Consider the following 13,721-nt stretch of genomic DNA (forward strand, 5'->3'; position numbering starts at 1 on the left):
ACGGAGTATTCTTTTCCATGACAGCCGGGATCCACCAAGGCTCCAGTCCTTCACGGTTCACCGTCCAGGCAGAGAACGCCCAGGCAGAGAACGCCAGTGTCACAGACTCACAGCCGACATGATGCCGCCGATGTGGGGAGTGGCTGGCCCTCAAGTTTGCGCCTACGTACCTCGGGCAATTATGTGGTTTGCGGTTGAGTCAAGTGGTAATTATATAATATTTATATCCAAGAGTCGAGGCTTTTGGACCATTGGTTGATTACGCGAGTGCTAGTTTATTAGTTCCGCGTCTGGACGACGGACTTTTCCACGGTAATGTTCCACGCCTGCCCAGCCCGCCTTTTCTGCTCCATGTTGGTGAGATCCTGGTCACTGCCACTCCACTCGTGGGGATCCGAGTCCAGATCGTCCAAGCCGGTATTCTTCTGGCTCTCCGTGTCGACGTCGGCAAACTGCTCGCCGTGCCGGATGACGGTGGTGACCCCGTAGTCCTTGCCGCTGGGGTTGTTGTCCCGCAGCTCGTAGCCCTCCTGGCCCTTCCTGCTGCTGAGGCCGCGGCCGTAGGCGTCACTGGGATGTCCGCTCCCCGTGCGGTGCCACGGGCCGGCCGAGGGGTCTCCGGGGGTGTCGTGCGCGGAGGAGCCGCCAAAGAAGCGTCGGAGCAGCGGTCGGAGTGTGGCGAAGCCGGCGGCGGTGATGCCCAGGCCCGTCTCGACCGTGGACCAGATGGCCACGTCGGACGTCGAGTAGAGGAAGTCGTTGATATCCGTCAACGAGTAGAGGTACGGGAAACGTACAATTGTGGCCGCCGAGGCGCTGCAGAGTGTTAACAGGAGATCAATGACGAACGGTCGAGGAAGAAGACGCACATGGTGCCGGCGGCCAGAATGAGCACGACGGACAGCTTGACCTTCCTGTCCATCTGGAGGTTCCAGACGACAAACATGGGCAGGATGCTGTAGGTCCAGTCGGTCAGGCAGCTAATGGCCGAGTAGCCATAAAAGGCGTCGGAGACGACCTTGGCATCGAGGCAGCTGCCCGAAGGCGGGTTCTCCGTGACGCGGAGCCAGAAGAGCGAGGTGGGCCGGCACTGCAGGATGAAGAGGAGGAAGAAGAACAAGCTATAGATCTCGGTGATGCCCGTCACGGTCCAGATGATGATCTTGTGCACCCTATCCACGCAGATGCGGAGCAGGAAGAGGGCAATGCTCGCCTTGATGAACATGTTGGTCAAGACGTAGAGGGGCTCGCACGTCCACCACATCTTGCAAAAGATCAGCATGGAGCCTCATATGTTTGATGACGGGTTCCGAGTCACTCACCTGCATCGCCTTGGGAAGGTGCTCTGGGTCAATATCTGCGACATGGCGGCCTGTGCCGTAGCTGACGCCCGTAAGCTCATACGACGTGAAGACAATAAACAGGATCTGTGGAGAGTCCCGTCAGTAAGGACCTTGAAGGGACTGGACTGGACTGGACTGGACTGGACTGGACATACCTGAGCGCCCACGGCGAGCCAGTCGTCGAGTGAAAAGGCCTTGATCACCCAAGCTCGGCAGTAGATTCGCAGCAACGTCGCAATCGTCGACATGACGAGGAACGTGTACGCCACGCCGGCGATTTGGTCGGCACGGCTGCGGATTGCCATTGTCAGGTCTGGACTGGGTGTCTGCGACGCAAGCGCAATCAAGTTATCAACAAGTGTCTGGCGTGAGAGGACTGGACCCCGAAACCTCGTCGTAGCCGGTCCGCATGGGGCCAGGTAGGGTTATGTACCGTACACCCACAACGCCGCAGACTCCATGTCGACGACGATCACTCGGGGATACTCTGGTGGCGTTCTTAGTTCATGCTCTCTATTAATTATTAATCTCGGCCAGCACTGTCGAATCCAGAACAGTCCAGTCCCAAGCCCCGAGACGGCCCAGACGGGTGGTACATTAGCGTCAGGGCCCTCAGGGGACGAGCAAACTCAGCACCACTAGCGCCCCTGCCACGCCCCCTAGCGGCGAAGCTGGCAGGCTGTCACTGATGAATACCGATCGGCGGTAGTAGTCGTCCGTCCATGTTTGGCCAATACGTACATGGTAATACGTACAGACATGGAGCTGAGAGCGTACCTGAAGCCTGAAGGCCCTGAACTCATGTCGCGGCTGGAGCCAGGGGCTCCGGCAACGGCTGCGGCACTTGCGTCTCTCACGTGCCTGTCAGGCAGTGTCCAGTCCCCTACTTTTTCCGGTGATCATGCCGGTATTAGCGCTACGAATAGGTAGTTCACGACCCCGCCATAAAACTTCCGTGACGCTCCCCTGACTATTACTCCGTACTTGGCAAGCTCACCAAGCTAGATACTGTAGCAACTGACTAGCAACTGAGGTTGTCTTGAATCAAGTTCACGACCCTCTCCCCTGGAAACTTGACTCGTGTGCCTTGGAGTCGCTCTCATTTTTCTTCTTCTTCTTCTTTTTTTTTATCGGCAGCCAGCATGTGGTCAATAGCCGTCGTATGCATCGGCAGGTGCTTGCAAGAAACGGGGATCATAGCGATGGAGAAAAATCCCTGTAATATAATAGGGCCAATTTATGGTGGCAGTGGCTTCTCATGATGCACCGCATCAGCCGAGGTAACTTTTCTTGAACCGCAATTATCGTGCCAGGCAATTGCATCAGACCAGCATGACCATGCACCTGGATTCTTCATCGAGTGACGCAGGCCACGCCTCGGTCTTGGAAAGTCCCGGGTTCCTGATGATCACTCGAGCTAGTGATCCATGTTATTGAGATATGCCGAGTCAGGCACGTGCCTCGTCCAACGTTCCTGAATTCGAGGTGTCGTGTTTTTCTTCGTCTTCTTCTCCAATGATGCAGATAACAATGTGACGGAGAAGAACAGAGTCCAGTTGAATTTTTTCTTTTTTTTTTTCTTTTTTCTTTTTGCGTACATGTCTACTGTGAGCGCCGGGATTGTGCCTGTGCATGGAATATTCAGGGTAGGCCAGATCACTCAACTCAGATGTCAAAAGCACCTCGTCAGGCACACCCCCTTGATCCTCTTGTCTTACAGGGACGGGCAGCTTTCTCTTCTTGGGCATGGCGGGGGGGATGCGACCTTGGATTGGATAGGAAGAGGTGACTCGGCAAGGATCGCGATCAATGATGGGATGCATCGATGGAGTCGCTCATTGTCAGGGGCTCAGGCCCTCCGGGACCAGGGTCCATGCGCCAAGACTCAACTTGAAGACTCAAGAACCTGTGCGTGCGCCGCACAGCACCTTGGCAGCCTTGCATCGCCTTACAAGTTACCCCAAAGTCAAGTATGTGCACGTATGTACTACATTCCACTGTCAACCGCCAGATGCATCACAGACTCATAGCCTGTGCCTCTGTGGAGCGGTTCGTGTACAGAACCTCTCATGTTTCCAGGCAAGCATCCTCTCGTGGGCACTGGCTCATACCGCAGCGTTTCCGAGGTAGAAACAATGCTCAGAATTAGATTCAAATACTGAGCTACCCTTGTAGCCCAACCACTGGCATCATCAGTACACTTTTATCGGGGCTGGACTATAAAGAGGAGGCAGGCAGCAAGTCTAGGCTACTTAGACCGTATGCGGAGGGTAGCGATTACAAAGGGCCACGCGCATAGCCCCTGTTGCCGACGACAATATGTAAAAACACTGGGATACCATAGCGTGGACTACGTACAACAAACCAACCCCCGGAGGAATTCGGCACTTTGCATGTAGCTGGCTTACGCGCTACCTACTGTTAGCCTGTCCTGTCCCACTGGTCAGGCTTTTGCCAAACTTAATTGCGTGGCTTGAGCTGCTCCTGCGTTGCAGACGAACAATAAATCGCATTTACCGGAGATTGGGACATTGTGACGAAATGGAGTTAACAAATTCCCATTTACCGGATATTAGAGCAATTGTGACGATATACCCCTTCGCGTGACCTCTGCATTGGGATCACTAACCGTTCAAATAAGTATATAAGCGGCCACTTGAATTTTGCCATCTCAATGTTTTCATCCCACAGCTGCTTCATTACTCTAGTCTGCATTCTTAATCCTCAAACCATCGAATCGTCTCATTTCTATTACAATGGCCACCCAGCACGCCCAACTTCATGAGAATCCCAAGGGTCCTGGGGATCTCCGTCCGACAGCAAAGCAAATCATCGAAAATGAAGGCTTGCAAGGAAAGTTATCTGGAAAGGTTGCCTTCATCACTGGTTGCTCGGCCGGCGTTGGAGTAGAGACCGCCAAAGCTCTCTCTCTAACGGGTATAACGCTGTATCTTACCGCTCGACATTTGGATAAGGCGAGGACTGCGTTGGGAGACCTGGTCAACAGTGACCGGGTGCACCTCCTCCATCTCGACTTGTAATCCTTTGCCAGCGTACGATCTTGCGCAGCCGAGTTCCTTTCGAAGAACGAGTGTCTGAATATTTTGATCTGCAATGCGGGTGTGATGCAGCCCCCTGAGGGTCGGACCAAGGATGGATTTGAAACCCAATTCGGCACCAACCACTTGTCGCATTTCCTCTTGTTCAACCTTCTTCGACCAGCTCTCCTGGCTGGAGCTACGCCTGATTTCGCCTCCCGCATCCGCCTTCCGGGTTGTGATCCTATCGTCCGTGGGTCACCGGTTTGGGGAGGTCAACTTTGACGATATCAACTTCGACAAAGGGTACGATGATTTGGCTGCGTATGGATCTAGAAGACAGCCAACCTATACACCGCCAACGAGATTGAGCGACGCTACGGCCAGCAAAATCTTCATGCATGGAGTGTTCAGCCAGGTGCTGTCCTCACTGAACTAATGCGGCACCTGTCGGATGACGCTCAGGGGGGGCTTCGTGGGGATCCCTATCTGGCAACAATCTTTAAAACCCCAGATCAAGGGGCCGCAACCAGTGTTTGGGCTGCTACAGCCAGGGCCCTGGAAGGACAAGGCGGGAAATACTTGGAAAATTGCCAAATTGCGAAAGAATGGGATCCTGAGTCGGGCTTCTTCGGGCCGGGTTATGGTCACCACGCATATGATACTGCTAAGGCCGGTGAACTTTGGGAGAAATCCCTGAAATGGGTCGGATTGTAGGAATCCCGCAATAATACTTACAATGAACTGATGACCTTTTTGTTTTGGTGACTAGGAAAAAGAAATTCGGATAGTGATTTATAACCTCGACATGTCACTGCCTACCGATACGGCCAATGCGCCATCATCGGACATCACGTCTCTGACCACAGTTTCACTGCACCCCGCAGAAAGGAGAAGAAGTTCCATCCTATTTGAGGGTCTGAAAAGTGCTACGTCTCACATCAGTATGGGCTGGCAAGCAACATAGTCCACAACCCATGACTTACGTTTGCGCAAGCCCCTGACAGCACTGTGTTGTTGATGGCATGCTGCATTTGCTGTCTTTTCCCCCAAGCATGATACACAGCAAAGGAAAGAATAGTAGACACACATACCAAGTCGTGCCATGCATTCTTATCAGCCTGGGCTTTCTCCCGTCATTTCTTTGATCCTGCGACGATGGAGTGAGTGAGCAGTCTTGCTGCCGCTGGCGGAGACTGGCCTTTGCGTGCTTTGAGCCCATATGGGAGTACACCTAACGCGCTATAAGTGCCAGAGAGCAGGCAGGCATTGGCAGATCAGTGTGTACGCGAACAAGTTCAGCGCAGCCAGGCTACTTACGAGTCCTAGATCGCCGTCAATGCCGAGAACAGCAAGAATTGTTGGATGATCTTCACTGCAAGCCTTGGATGTAACCTTGCACTCTTCGACACATTCGAAGAAAGGCATTCAAAGATGACTTTGCACAATCCTATCTCTACATTGGTGTTCCAGTGGGTCTGCATGCCAACTACAGTCCTCTCATCTCCGTAGACTATCCTTCATGGACCTCAGTGTTCAGCGCCAGACCTCCAAGACCAGTTGATCAGGGGAGGTGTGCACATGACACTCACAGGAAAGCTGCGAGAGTTTCTACAGGACAGGGTTTGATGAGCCAGGACACTCGAAAAGTCAGTCCGCCTTGTCCCAGTCTAGCGAAGCACACTCTGACTTGCATAGGACTCTGGAAACGTACTTTGGGCGCATGCTCCGATGTGGTAGAGAGGGCCGATCTCGCTGTCGAAAGAGGTCTGGTGGTATTTTATGCACATGGCAATCAGGATTTACAAGCACATTATCTGCGCACGATTGAACGACCGCCTTGAATTATTCGGGCTACCTCTACGTGAGGTTCGGAGGACACGCTTGAAGTGAAGAACAGCAGATGAACTGTCACCGCGCTTACTTCAACACCAGTCCAATGGTGTCGTTGGAAGCAGACCCCGCAAAGCAGTCGTGATTAATGTGCTCCCTCATCCCAGTCCCTCGTGGCCTGTGCCTGGGACTTGAGCCTCATTAGGTAACACAAATTGATTAGCCCAGGGGTAGGGAACGCAGCGACGGGCCATCCTCTCCGCATACAGTAACCACTTGGCAGTGTTGGCACTGATAACCACGAGGGAGTCCACGAGACGGAGCGGCAGTGGTGCTGGTATCAAGCCACCGGCTCCACAGTCCACACCACCACTATCCCCGAGACACACATGGAGATTTCCCCCAACATGCACGTCGCCAACTAGGGACATTCACAGACACATAATATAACACGGCACGGAACGGGGAGGCTCTCCGGGTTGGTGGGCGTTCTATCAGCTGAGGATGCGCAGGCTCTTATTCATTTCCACAGAGTGGCAGAGTGGCCGATGTAACATGTCCGAGACCAGCCACCAAGCCACGACGCAGTGGCAATGTCGGCGACGATGAGCCGTCTAGGGGCGCGCCAACCCGGCGTGGCTGCCCACCGAACGAGCTTGGTAAATGGCTTTTGGTTCGGATGTGGTCCATGGACGGGACGAACTAGCCAGAAAATCAAGTCTCCAAGGCCAAACCTGCTCTTGCAGCCTCTTGATGCGCCAAGGGACATTCAATGTCGTATTGCGTCAATTGCGTGACTTCCAGGACGTATCCGCGTTCAAACTTCCCTGGGCTGCTGCTTGTGGCACCTGTAATTTGGTTCTGGCATGGCATGCTATGCCCATCAAATAGTCGATGAGTACAGTACGTCCATGTTCTTGGGACATCTATTACCAGTTGAGAAGGGGTTGGAGTCTGGACCGACCCCTGGCGTCTCAACCCACCTTCCAGCGCAGCCTCGGCATTCATAGGTGAAAGGACTTGAGGTGCGGAACACCACCTCAACACATGGCCAGGTTGACAGTTGGGGTTGCCACTAAAGATGCCAGCCCCGGACGCCACCATGAAGAGGAGTCTCATACGTTACGGATATAAGTGTTGAGATCGCCGTCCCTTCCAAGACGCTGGGAGGCTGTATTCATGTTCATCGTCCTTCCGCCATGGCATCCCAAACCGACATCAGGGTTGCTTCTCTGGCGGCCGGCTTCACGCTTGGCTTTGGGTTCCTGACGGTCTGGGAGGCTATCAAGCAGACGCGCAGGAACCGCAACCCACTCCGCAGCACATACATCTATATGATGTGGGGCGAGATCGTTGCCAACCTAGCCATTGGTATCATAGGCTGGCTGTTCTTGGATGGAACCTTGGGGCCAACGTATGTCAGGTCGGGCGTTGTCTGGGAGCAAGGCGAAGGCTGACTTTTTTCATCAGGGTCCCCGTGCTCTTCTTTATCCTCTTCCTCTGGGTCTTTGAGATACAGCTCCTGATGCAGATCATCATCAACAGGATTGCAGTCATCGCCGAGAACCAGAAAACAATCCAGTGGATGAAATGGGGCACCGCTGTGACCATCACCATGATCAACATTGCCGTCTTTTGCATCTGGATCCCAGCACACACCGTCCCGCCTGTGAGCCAAACGTGAGTCTCCGTGGCTGTCTGTGGTCGTGACTCGACCAGACCCTCTTGACTTTTTACTGACTTGGGTACTGCAGTTATGTGGCAATCAACCGTTACTGGGATCGCGTCTCCAAAGTACTCATCTTGCTCGTCGACGCAGGCCTCAATTGGTTCTTTATACGAACCGTCAAGACCCGACTGTTGAAACAGCACGGGTTGGCCAAGTACAAGCCGCTGGTTGGCTTCAATTCCATGTTGATGATCCTCTCCATCGTCATGGACGTGAGTGACGCGCTGCCGACCTCTCGAGTAGGACAACCACTAACAGTTGCACGCAGGTCATGCTCATTGGTCTCATGTCACTCCCGAACCAGGTCGTCTATATCCAATTCCACCCAGTCGCCTACATGGTCAAGCTGAACATTGAAATGTCCATGGCCTCTCTGATCACACGTCTGGCAAAGAACCAAGACCCAGAGTTCAGGCTCAACTCCCTCACGTACTCTCAAGACCAACACACGCACACGGGCCACAATCTCGGCAATAGGGACCAGGGCACAGGTCCAAAGAATCCCCACAAGGCCAGCGCGCAAGCGATGCGGTTGGACAAGGAATCCGAGGCGATGAAAGATAGTGCCCCTGGAATCCATAGGAGGTTCGATGTGAACGTTACAGTGGAACGCCCTGGATCCTTCTCCACGAATGATGGACAAGGTGACGAGGGACAAGGCACGAACACCTTCCAGAGAGTCGGCGATGAGGTTCCCCTGACAACCAGTGCCTGGTCCCCCTCCAAAAAGCGCTGAGATGGATTGTCGCCCGTCCTATCTAGTCAACAGGATCACCCTGAGGATAGATGAGAATGAACAATTTGACTCGTCAACTATAAGTGAAGTGGCCAGCCATGATGACCCGCGCCCTTTCCAAATATCAGCCTGTAGCTGATTGTCCCGATTTGGGCGCCGACAAGACACGCCTCTTCTGGATGATGGTGACTTGATTCCTGGGCATCATCCGCGCATACAACTTCACGATCACGCTCGATGGCCAGACAGTAGATGAGTGAACACCAGATCTCCGTGTGGCTCCCGAATGCTGCCGAGGCGTGGACGTACTACACAGTTCATGACAGCGCAGACCCTTTGTTGTATTCCCCCGGCAAAGTCATTGATCATCCGAGCACTATGTCCCGGGATGAGCGAGCACGGTTCAAAGTGTCCAATGGCCGACAGTTACTTGGTGCATACCTACTTTCAGTCATGGCCATTCCCGCACAACCGTCTCCGTCTCAGCCAGCAACATCGCCATCACCCCGTTGCTACATGCCATCGCCTTATTAGAGTCCAGAACCGCTCGGCCTCCAGTTCAGGCCATATATTCTCTGCAGACTTGGAGGGTGTTACCGGGGGCCAGGTGAGTCCTGAGGTGGCCAATGTCGCATAAAGTCGATGCTACACGGCGCCAACTCGAGGCGGCGTAGGCTGTGGTTCATAGGTTGCAATGTGTTCTGTTATGGAGAAGGGAAGGGAATGTATCCTTGAGCGAGGATGAAAGCCTGAGCAAGAGCGGCGCTGCTGACTAACCAGGCCGGGATCATGCGGGTTCCCCAGTTTTCGTGCTACCTAAGGTACGGAGGTTTTCCGATCGACGTGCAGAAAAGTTGAGAAAACCACTTTACGCGCTCGAGCAATTCAGGGTCCACTTGGAATGAAGCAATCATCTAAGTTCGGATCCAAGGCTACTAGCATCATCGATAGCTGTCAACTAGAGGTAGACTAACTAACTGTGAGCATGCTTGCCTCCTCCAAATGCGCACAAGTCTTTCCGAAAACTGCGTCATCCGCCTTCCGATTTAGGGATGATAGGCTAGTGAGGTCATCCCGTAGACCTGGCAAGCACTTGCCGAACTGTCCGGTAGAGTAGCTGGTATTTCGAGGGTTCCGTGAGCATCATTGACTCCAGTCGGTCCAGTCCTCTCACTCGTCGTCACATGTAGTCAAGTACGTACTAAAAGCCCCCTCCCCTTCCGCCTCGACGTGCGTTCACCTCTCCCAAACTCCAAACTCACGATCACGAGCACCTCGTACTGAACTGTGCGCATCCTGCAAGCACCATTCAAACTCTCGTGACAGAAAACACACCGTCGTCTTCACCATGAACAGCGGCTGGCTTCATGGCGGACTCAGGGTCCTGGCTCTGCTATGGACCCTCCTCATCACTGCTCTCATCGGCAACGTCATGGCCAGCAACGTCAACGCGGCCTCCTCTGCCACCAAGGCGATCAACTTCACCATGTTCGTCGCGGCCTGGTCCTGGGTTGCCTGCCTCGTCGGTCTCGCCGCCATCATCGTCGCCGCCTTGGCCATTCCCTGGCTTCTCTTCCCTCTCGACATCCTCGCAGTGCTCCTCACCTTCATCAGCGCCATCGTCCTCAGTGCCAAGCTGACAGCTGTGGACTGCGGCAACTATGGCAACCAGCCAAGATCGTGGATTGCGTTTGGCAGCAACGACACTGAGAAGAGGTGCCGTGAGATTCAGGCCAGCACGGTCTTCATGTGGTTCCTCTGGGCCACCTTGATTGGCTGTCTCTTCTTTACGTTCAAGCAGGCCAGCGGCCTCCTCGGCGGGCGCTCGTTCGGCCGCTCCAAGCCGGGCATGAGCCAGGTCCGCGGCGTCTGAGGGCTGACTATCGCGGAGGCGGAGAATGAAGGCCGAGGCTGACATGGAGTATACCCCTTGGTAAAGGTTGGCGAGTCTCGGCGGAGCGTGTGCACATGCTCTTGTGTGATGGACGTATGATATGGGGCTATGGGCTGGAGGAGGTGCGATCAGTATAGGAGGGAGGCGTCCATGGAATTTGAATATTGCTTTCGTACCGGGCACTTACATATCGGGCAGTATACACCTAATAATATTATGCATTGTGCAACCTTTCCGAGCAGCAATAAAGTTGGACGCCATGTATCGGATCCTGGCTGGTCAGCCGGTGCTTCACCCCTTCACGTGGAAAGACGATCAATGAACAGTCTTGTTCCGTATTCCGAAAACAAAAAGACTCCTGTATATGCCTTCACGCCGTTATGAAACCCTTCTTTGAGAACGTCTTTACAAGCTCGATGCAGCTTCCATAGCACCAGCAGCTTTGAACGCCTTCTTGTTCGTGAACTTGATGTCAACCCCATGTAGCCAGTGCATGTACTTCCCCCAACCTGCGAGTAGTGTCAGCATGCTCTGCGGATATCGCGACATGACGAGGGGTCGCACGCACTCCAATAGGCAAACTTGCGGCCAAAGTATTTCCCCACAAACGGTATGATCATCATGGTCAGCATCAGCTGCAGCTGCTCCAGACTACGATCCCATTCTTCCTGCGCGTCCGAGTCCGACAGTGACGCGTCGGAGTAGATGTCGCTTGTGGCAATGGAGGGTAGAGAGTCGACCTCGTCCTTCTCGTCATCGACTGGGGAGAGATCGCGCAGGTCGTCGAGAGACGCGGACATGACGGGCCGTTGGATAGGCTGTTGAGGAGCCGACTGGGGTGCTCAACGACGCGATTCGAGAAAACGATGAGAGGCAATGATTGAAAGGGAGGGCGCTTCACATTTCCTCCTCCGAATCCCGGTCGTCACGAACCGAGCTTGAGAATGCCGGGAGTTGTCTCTCGGGTCACGATGATGCAGCGACGCGAGCAGGGGTGGGCCCACCAGCCGATTTGCCTTGATGCCAGGTCACGTGCCCTCCAGGCGTTGGCCCCGCTGAAGTCTAAGAAGGCAAGGTACCTACCTCACCAACGCTGTCAGTTGCACCGCGCACTCATCACTGACCAAGCGTGCGTTTATTGTGCCTTAAAGGTCCTCGTCGATCGGTTCTCTGGTAATCATCCTTCTCCCTCCTTGAAATTTTGTCAAAGGTTTATAAATCAACAGACCCTTGACACGCCGCACTCCCCAACATCGACCTTCATACCTAACGGGCCAGACCGACGATCAGCAGCTGTTAAGCGTAAGCAGCAATACTGCACCCAAATACTATCACCAAGACGTCACCACACACTGCGCGCGCGCCAACAATAGTGCGAGAGCACAGCAAGGAAACCCTGCAGACAACAGGCCCAGGACAAGCCCAGAACCGCCATCATGGCTGAAGAAGTAAGTGGTATTTATTTATCACAGCATGTACATGCTGCAGTGCAACCACCTCAGTCTGGAGCTCTGGTCGCTCACCCAACTCACTCACTGTCTGTCGTCAATTGCCCCTCCTCCAGCCCTCTGCTCTAAGCTTTAGGTGCACCATATTATACCTGACTGCGCTACAATTTTTACCCCACCATCAGTCCCTCTCGTACCCGAGCCAGATTCTGAGTCACCACCACGGACCGCCTCTCTACCCCCGTCCAACAATTTCTCGCCTTCGACGTCTACATTGCTTTTCGTCGACCCACACTCCTGACGACGCATCAACTTCCTTACAAATCTATACCTCTTTCCACACAGACTAACATTGTCCCCTCCTCGTTTGCAGGACACCTCTGAACGCCGATCCCGCAAGTCAGTCGCCTTCACAGACGAACAACTCGTAGTCGACGCCGACGGCTCAGTCTCCGTGATGAGCGCCCCCGAAGAACCCAAGGACTCGGCGCAGTCCCACACGCCTCGTACGCCGCCGCTGTCTGCCGCCCTCGAGTCCTTTACTGATCCCATTTCTCAAGCCGCCGACGCTGACGCCGCCACCGCCCCCAACGACGATGGCCTCGACCTCTCCCTCATGAAGAAGAAGAAGAAGAAGGTCAAGAAGACCGAGGACGATGGTGCCGACGCTGGCGAGGGCGCCGCGCCCGCCGAGGACGGTGGTCTCGACCTCACCATGAAAAAGAAGAAGAAGAAGAAGGTCAAGGCCGAGGCTGGCGCCGATGACGACGAGTTCACCGCCAAGCTCAAGCAGCTCGAGGTCCAGGACGCCGAGGAGCCCGCCGAGGAGCCCGAGGTCGAGGGCGACATGGACGCCGGCACCGGCATCTGGTCCCACGACGAGACCAAGACCCCCGGCTTCAACATGCTCCTCCAGCGCTTCTTCTCCCAGCTCGCCCAGAAGAACCCCGACCACGCCCTCTCGGGGACAAGGAGCTACAAGATCCCCCCGCCCCAGTGCATGCGTGAAGGCAACAGGAAGACCGTCTTTGCCAACATTGCCGACATTTGCAAGCGCATGAAGCGTACCGACGAGCACGTGACGGCGTACCTCTTTGCTGAGTTGGGTACGAACGGTTCCGTCGACGGCAGCAAGCGTCTCGTCATCAAGGGTCGTTTCCAACAGAAGCAGATTGAGAACGTTGTGCGAAAATACATCAGTATGTTCCCCTCCCCCCCGTCCCTTCGGGTCCCAGATGCTAACTTGGCCACCAGTCGAATATGTCACCTGCAAAACCTGCAAATCGCCCGACACAGAGCTCAGCAAGGGCGAGAACCGTCTGTACTTTATCACCTGCAACAACTGCGGTTCGCGTCGCAGTGTAACGGCCATCAAGACTGGTTTCTCGGCCCAGGTCGGCAAGCGCAGGAAGATGAAGGTCTAAGCGGATCTCTCCTCTTCTCTGACGAATTATTGCATGGTTTCTTTGTGTGTCTTCCGGGCGCTTCATATCTACGTCGCAACTTCCCTACGACGGATCTAGAATTCGAGAAAGCATTGGAGCGGAGAAAGTTGGGATGCCACGAGTGTCGCTACGAGGGAAAATGGATATAGGACAGTCGCGGTTGGCGTACCGGTTATGTACATGACTAAATGATGAACATCATGCTTAAGCAACTCCAGCGCTTCACTGTAACGTAAATGGATTTTCACAGTGACA

The 13,721-nt window shown here is 54.3% G+C and overlaps 6 protein-coding genes across 6 annotated transcripts; 4 read left to right on the forward strand and 2 right to left on the reverse strand.

Moving 5' to 3' along the window:
• Positions 1–199: 199 nt before the first annotated feature.
• F5Z01DRAFT_654303 (uncharacterized protein) lies at positions 200–2,137 on the reverse strand. Its single transcript, XM_046263412.1, has 4 exons — positions 1,499–2,137; positions 1,323–1,427; positions 870–1,264; positions 200–816 (listed from the first exon to the last, which is right to left on the reverse strand). The coding sequence occupies exons 1-4, from the start codon at positions 1,646–1,648 to the stop codon at positions 279–281; spliced, it is 1,188 nt and encodes a 395-aa protein (XP_046118522.1). The 5' UTR covers positions 1,649–2,137; the 3' UTR covers positions 200–278.
• A 1,962-nt stretch (positions 2,138–4,099) lies between these two features.
• Positions 4,100–5,321, forward strand: F5Z01DRAFT_743065 (uncharacterized protein; the record flags this gene model as incomplete). The annotated part of the gene is made up of 3 exons (XM_046266884.1): positions 4,100–4,357; positions 4,418–4,630; positions 4,718–5,321. 3 exons carry the CDS (start codon positions 4,100–4,102, stop codon positions 5,096–5,098), a joined length of 852 nt encoding a protein of 283 aa, XP_046118523.1. The 3' UTR covers positions 5,099–5,321.
• Positions 5,322–7,198: 1,877 nt separating this feature from the next.
• On the forward strand, positions 7,199–8,822 carry F5Z01DRAFT_81351 (uncharacterized protein). The gene is made up of 4 exons (XM_046267158.1): positions 7,199–7,628; positions 7,685–7,894; positions 7,969–8,155; positions 8,212–8,822. Exons 1-4 carry the CDS (start codon positions 7,414–7,416, stop codon positions 8,677–8,679), a joined length of 1,080 nt encoding a protein of 359 aa, XP_046118524.1. The 5' UTR covers positions 7,199–7,413; the 3' UTR covers positions 8,680–8,822.
• Positions 8,823–10,027: 1,205 nt separating this feature from the next.
• On the forward strand, positions 10,028–10,552 carry F5Z01DRAFT_673753 (putative non-classical export protein Nce102; the record flags this gene model as incomplete). The annotated part of the gene is made up of 1 exon (XM_046264966.1): positions 10,028–10,552. One exon carries the CDS (start codon positions 10,028–10,030, stop codon positions 10,550–10,552), a length of 525 nt encoding a protein of 174 aa, XP_046118525.1.
• Positions 10,553–10,803: 251 nt separating this feature from the next.
• Positions 10,804–11,596, reverse strand: F5Z01DRAFT_654313 (uncharacterized protein). The gene is made up of 2 exons (XM_046263413.1): positions 11,142–11,596; positions 10,804–11,082 (listed from the first exon to the last, which is right to left on the reverse strand). Exons 1-2 carry the CDS (start codon positions 11,371–11,373, stop codon positions 10,979–10,981), a joined length of 336 nt encoding a protein of 111 aa, XP_046118526.1. The 5' UTR covers positions 11,374–11,596; the 3' UTR covers positions 10,804–10,978.
• On the forward strand, positions 11,597–13,684 carry F5Z01DRAFT_654317 (domain found in IF2B/IF5-domain-containing protein). The gene is made up of 4 exons (XM_046263414.1): positions 11,597–11,746; positions 11,800–12,021; positions 12,395–13,220; positions 13,276–13,684. Exons 2-4 carry the CDS (start codon positions 12,010–12,012, stop codon positions 13,443–13,445), a joined length of 1,008 nt encoding a protein of 335 aa, XP_046118527.1. The 5' UTR covers positions 11,597–11,746; positions 11,800–12,009; the 3' UTR covers positions 13,446–13,684.
• Positions 13,685–13,721: the final 37 nt, after the last annotated feature.

The sequence above is a fragment of the Emericellopsis atlantica genome, assembly GCF_019669845.1.
Source record: "Emericellopsis atlantica unplaced genomic scaffold F5Z01scaffold_12, whole genome shotgun sequence".
NCBI lineage: Eukaryota > Fungi > Ascomycota > Sordariomycetes > Hypocreales > Bionectriaceae > Emericellopsis > Emericellopsis atlantica.

Excerpts from the sequence above, each read along its gene's own strand:
- F5Z01DRAFT_81351 (XM_046267158.1), top strand. The coding sequence starts at position 7,414 with ATGGCATCCCAAACCGACATCAGGGTTGCTTCTCTGGCGGCCGGCTTC. Across the intron at positions 7,629-7,684 it reads GATGGAACCTTGGGGCCAAC|GGTCCCCGTGCTCTTCTTTA; the intron begins GTATGTCAGGTC and ends TTTTTTCATCAG. Across the intron at positions 7,895-7,968 it reads GTCCCGCCTGTGAGCCAAAC|TTATGTGGCAATCAACCGTT; the intron begins GTGAGTCTCCGT and ends TGGGTACTGCAG.
- F5Z01DRAFT_654303 (XM_046263412.1), bottom strand. The coding sequence starts at position 1,648 with ATGGCAATCCGCAGCCGTGCCGACCAAATCGCCGGCGTGGCGTACACG. Across the intron at positions 1,428-1,498 it reads GGCTCGCCGTGGGCGCTCAG|ATCCTGTTTATTGTCTTCAC; the intron begins GTATGTCCAGTC and ends GACTCTCCACAG. Across the intron at positions 1,265-1,322 it reads ACCTTCCCAAGGCGATGCAG|ATGTGGTGGACGTGCGAGCC; the intron begins GTGAGTGACTCG and ends ATCTTTTGCAAG.
- F5Z01DRAFT_654313 (XM_046263413.1), bottom strand. The coding sequence starts at position 11,373 with ATGTCCGCGTCTCTCGACGACCTGCGCGATCTCTCCCCAGTCGATGAC. Across the intron at positions 11,083-11,141 it reads CCGCAAGTTTGCCTATTGGA|GTTGGGGGAAGTACATGCAC; the intron begins GTGCGTGCGACC and ends CACTACTCGCAG.
- F5Z01DRAFT_654317 (XM_046263414.1), top strand. Across the intron at positions 13,221-13,275 it reads CGTTGTGCGAAAATACATCA|TCGAATATGTCACCTGCAAA; the intron begins GTATGTTCCCCT and ends CTTGGCCACCAG.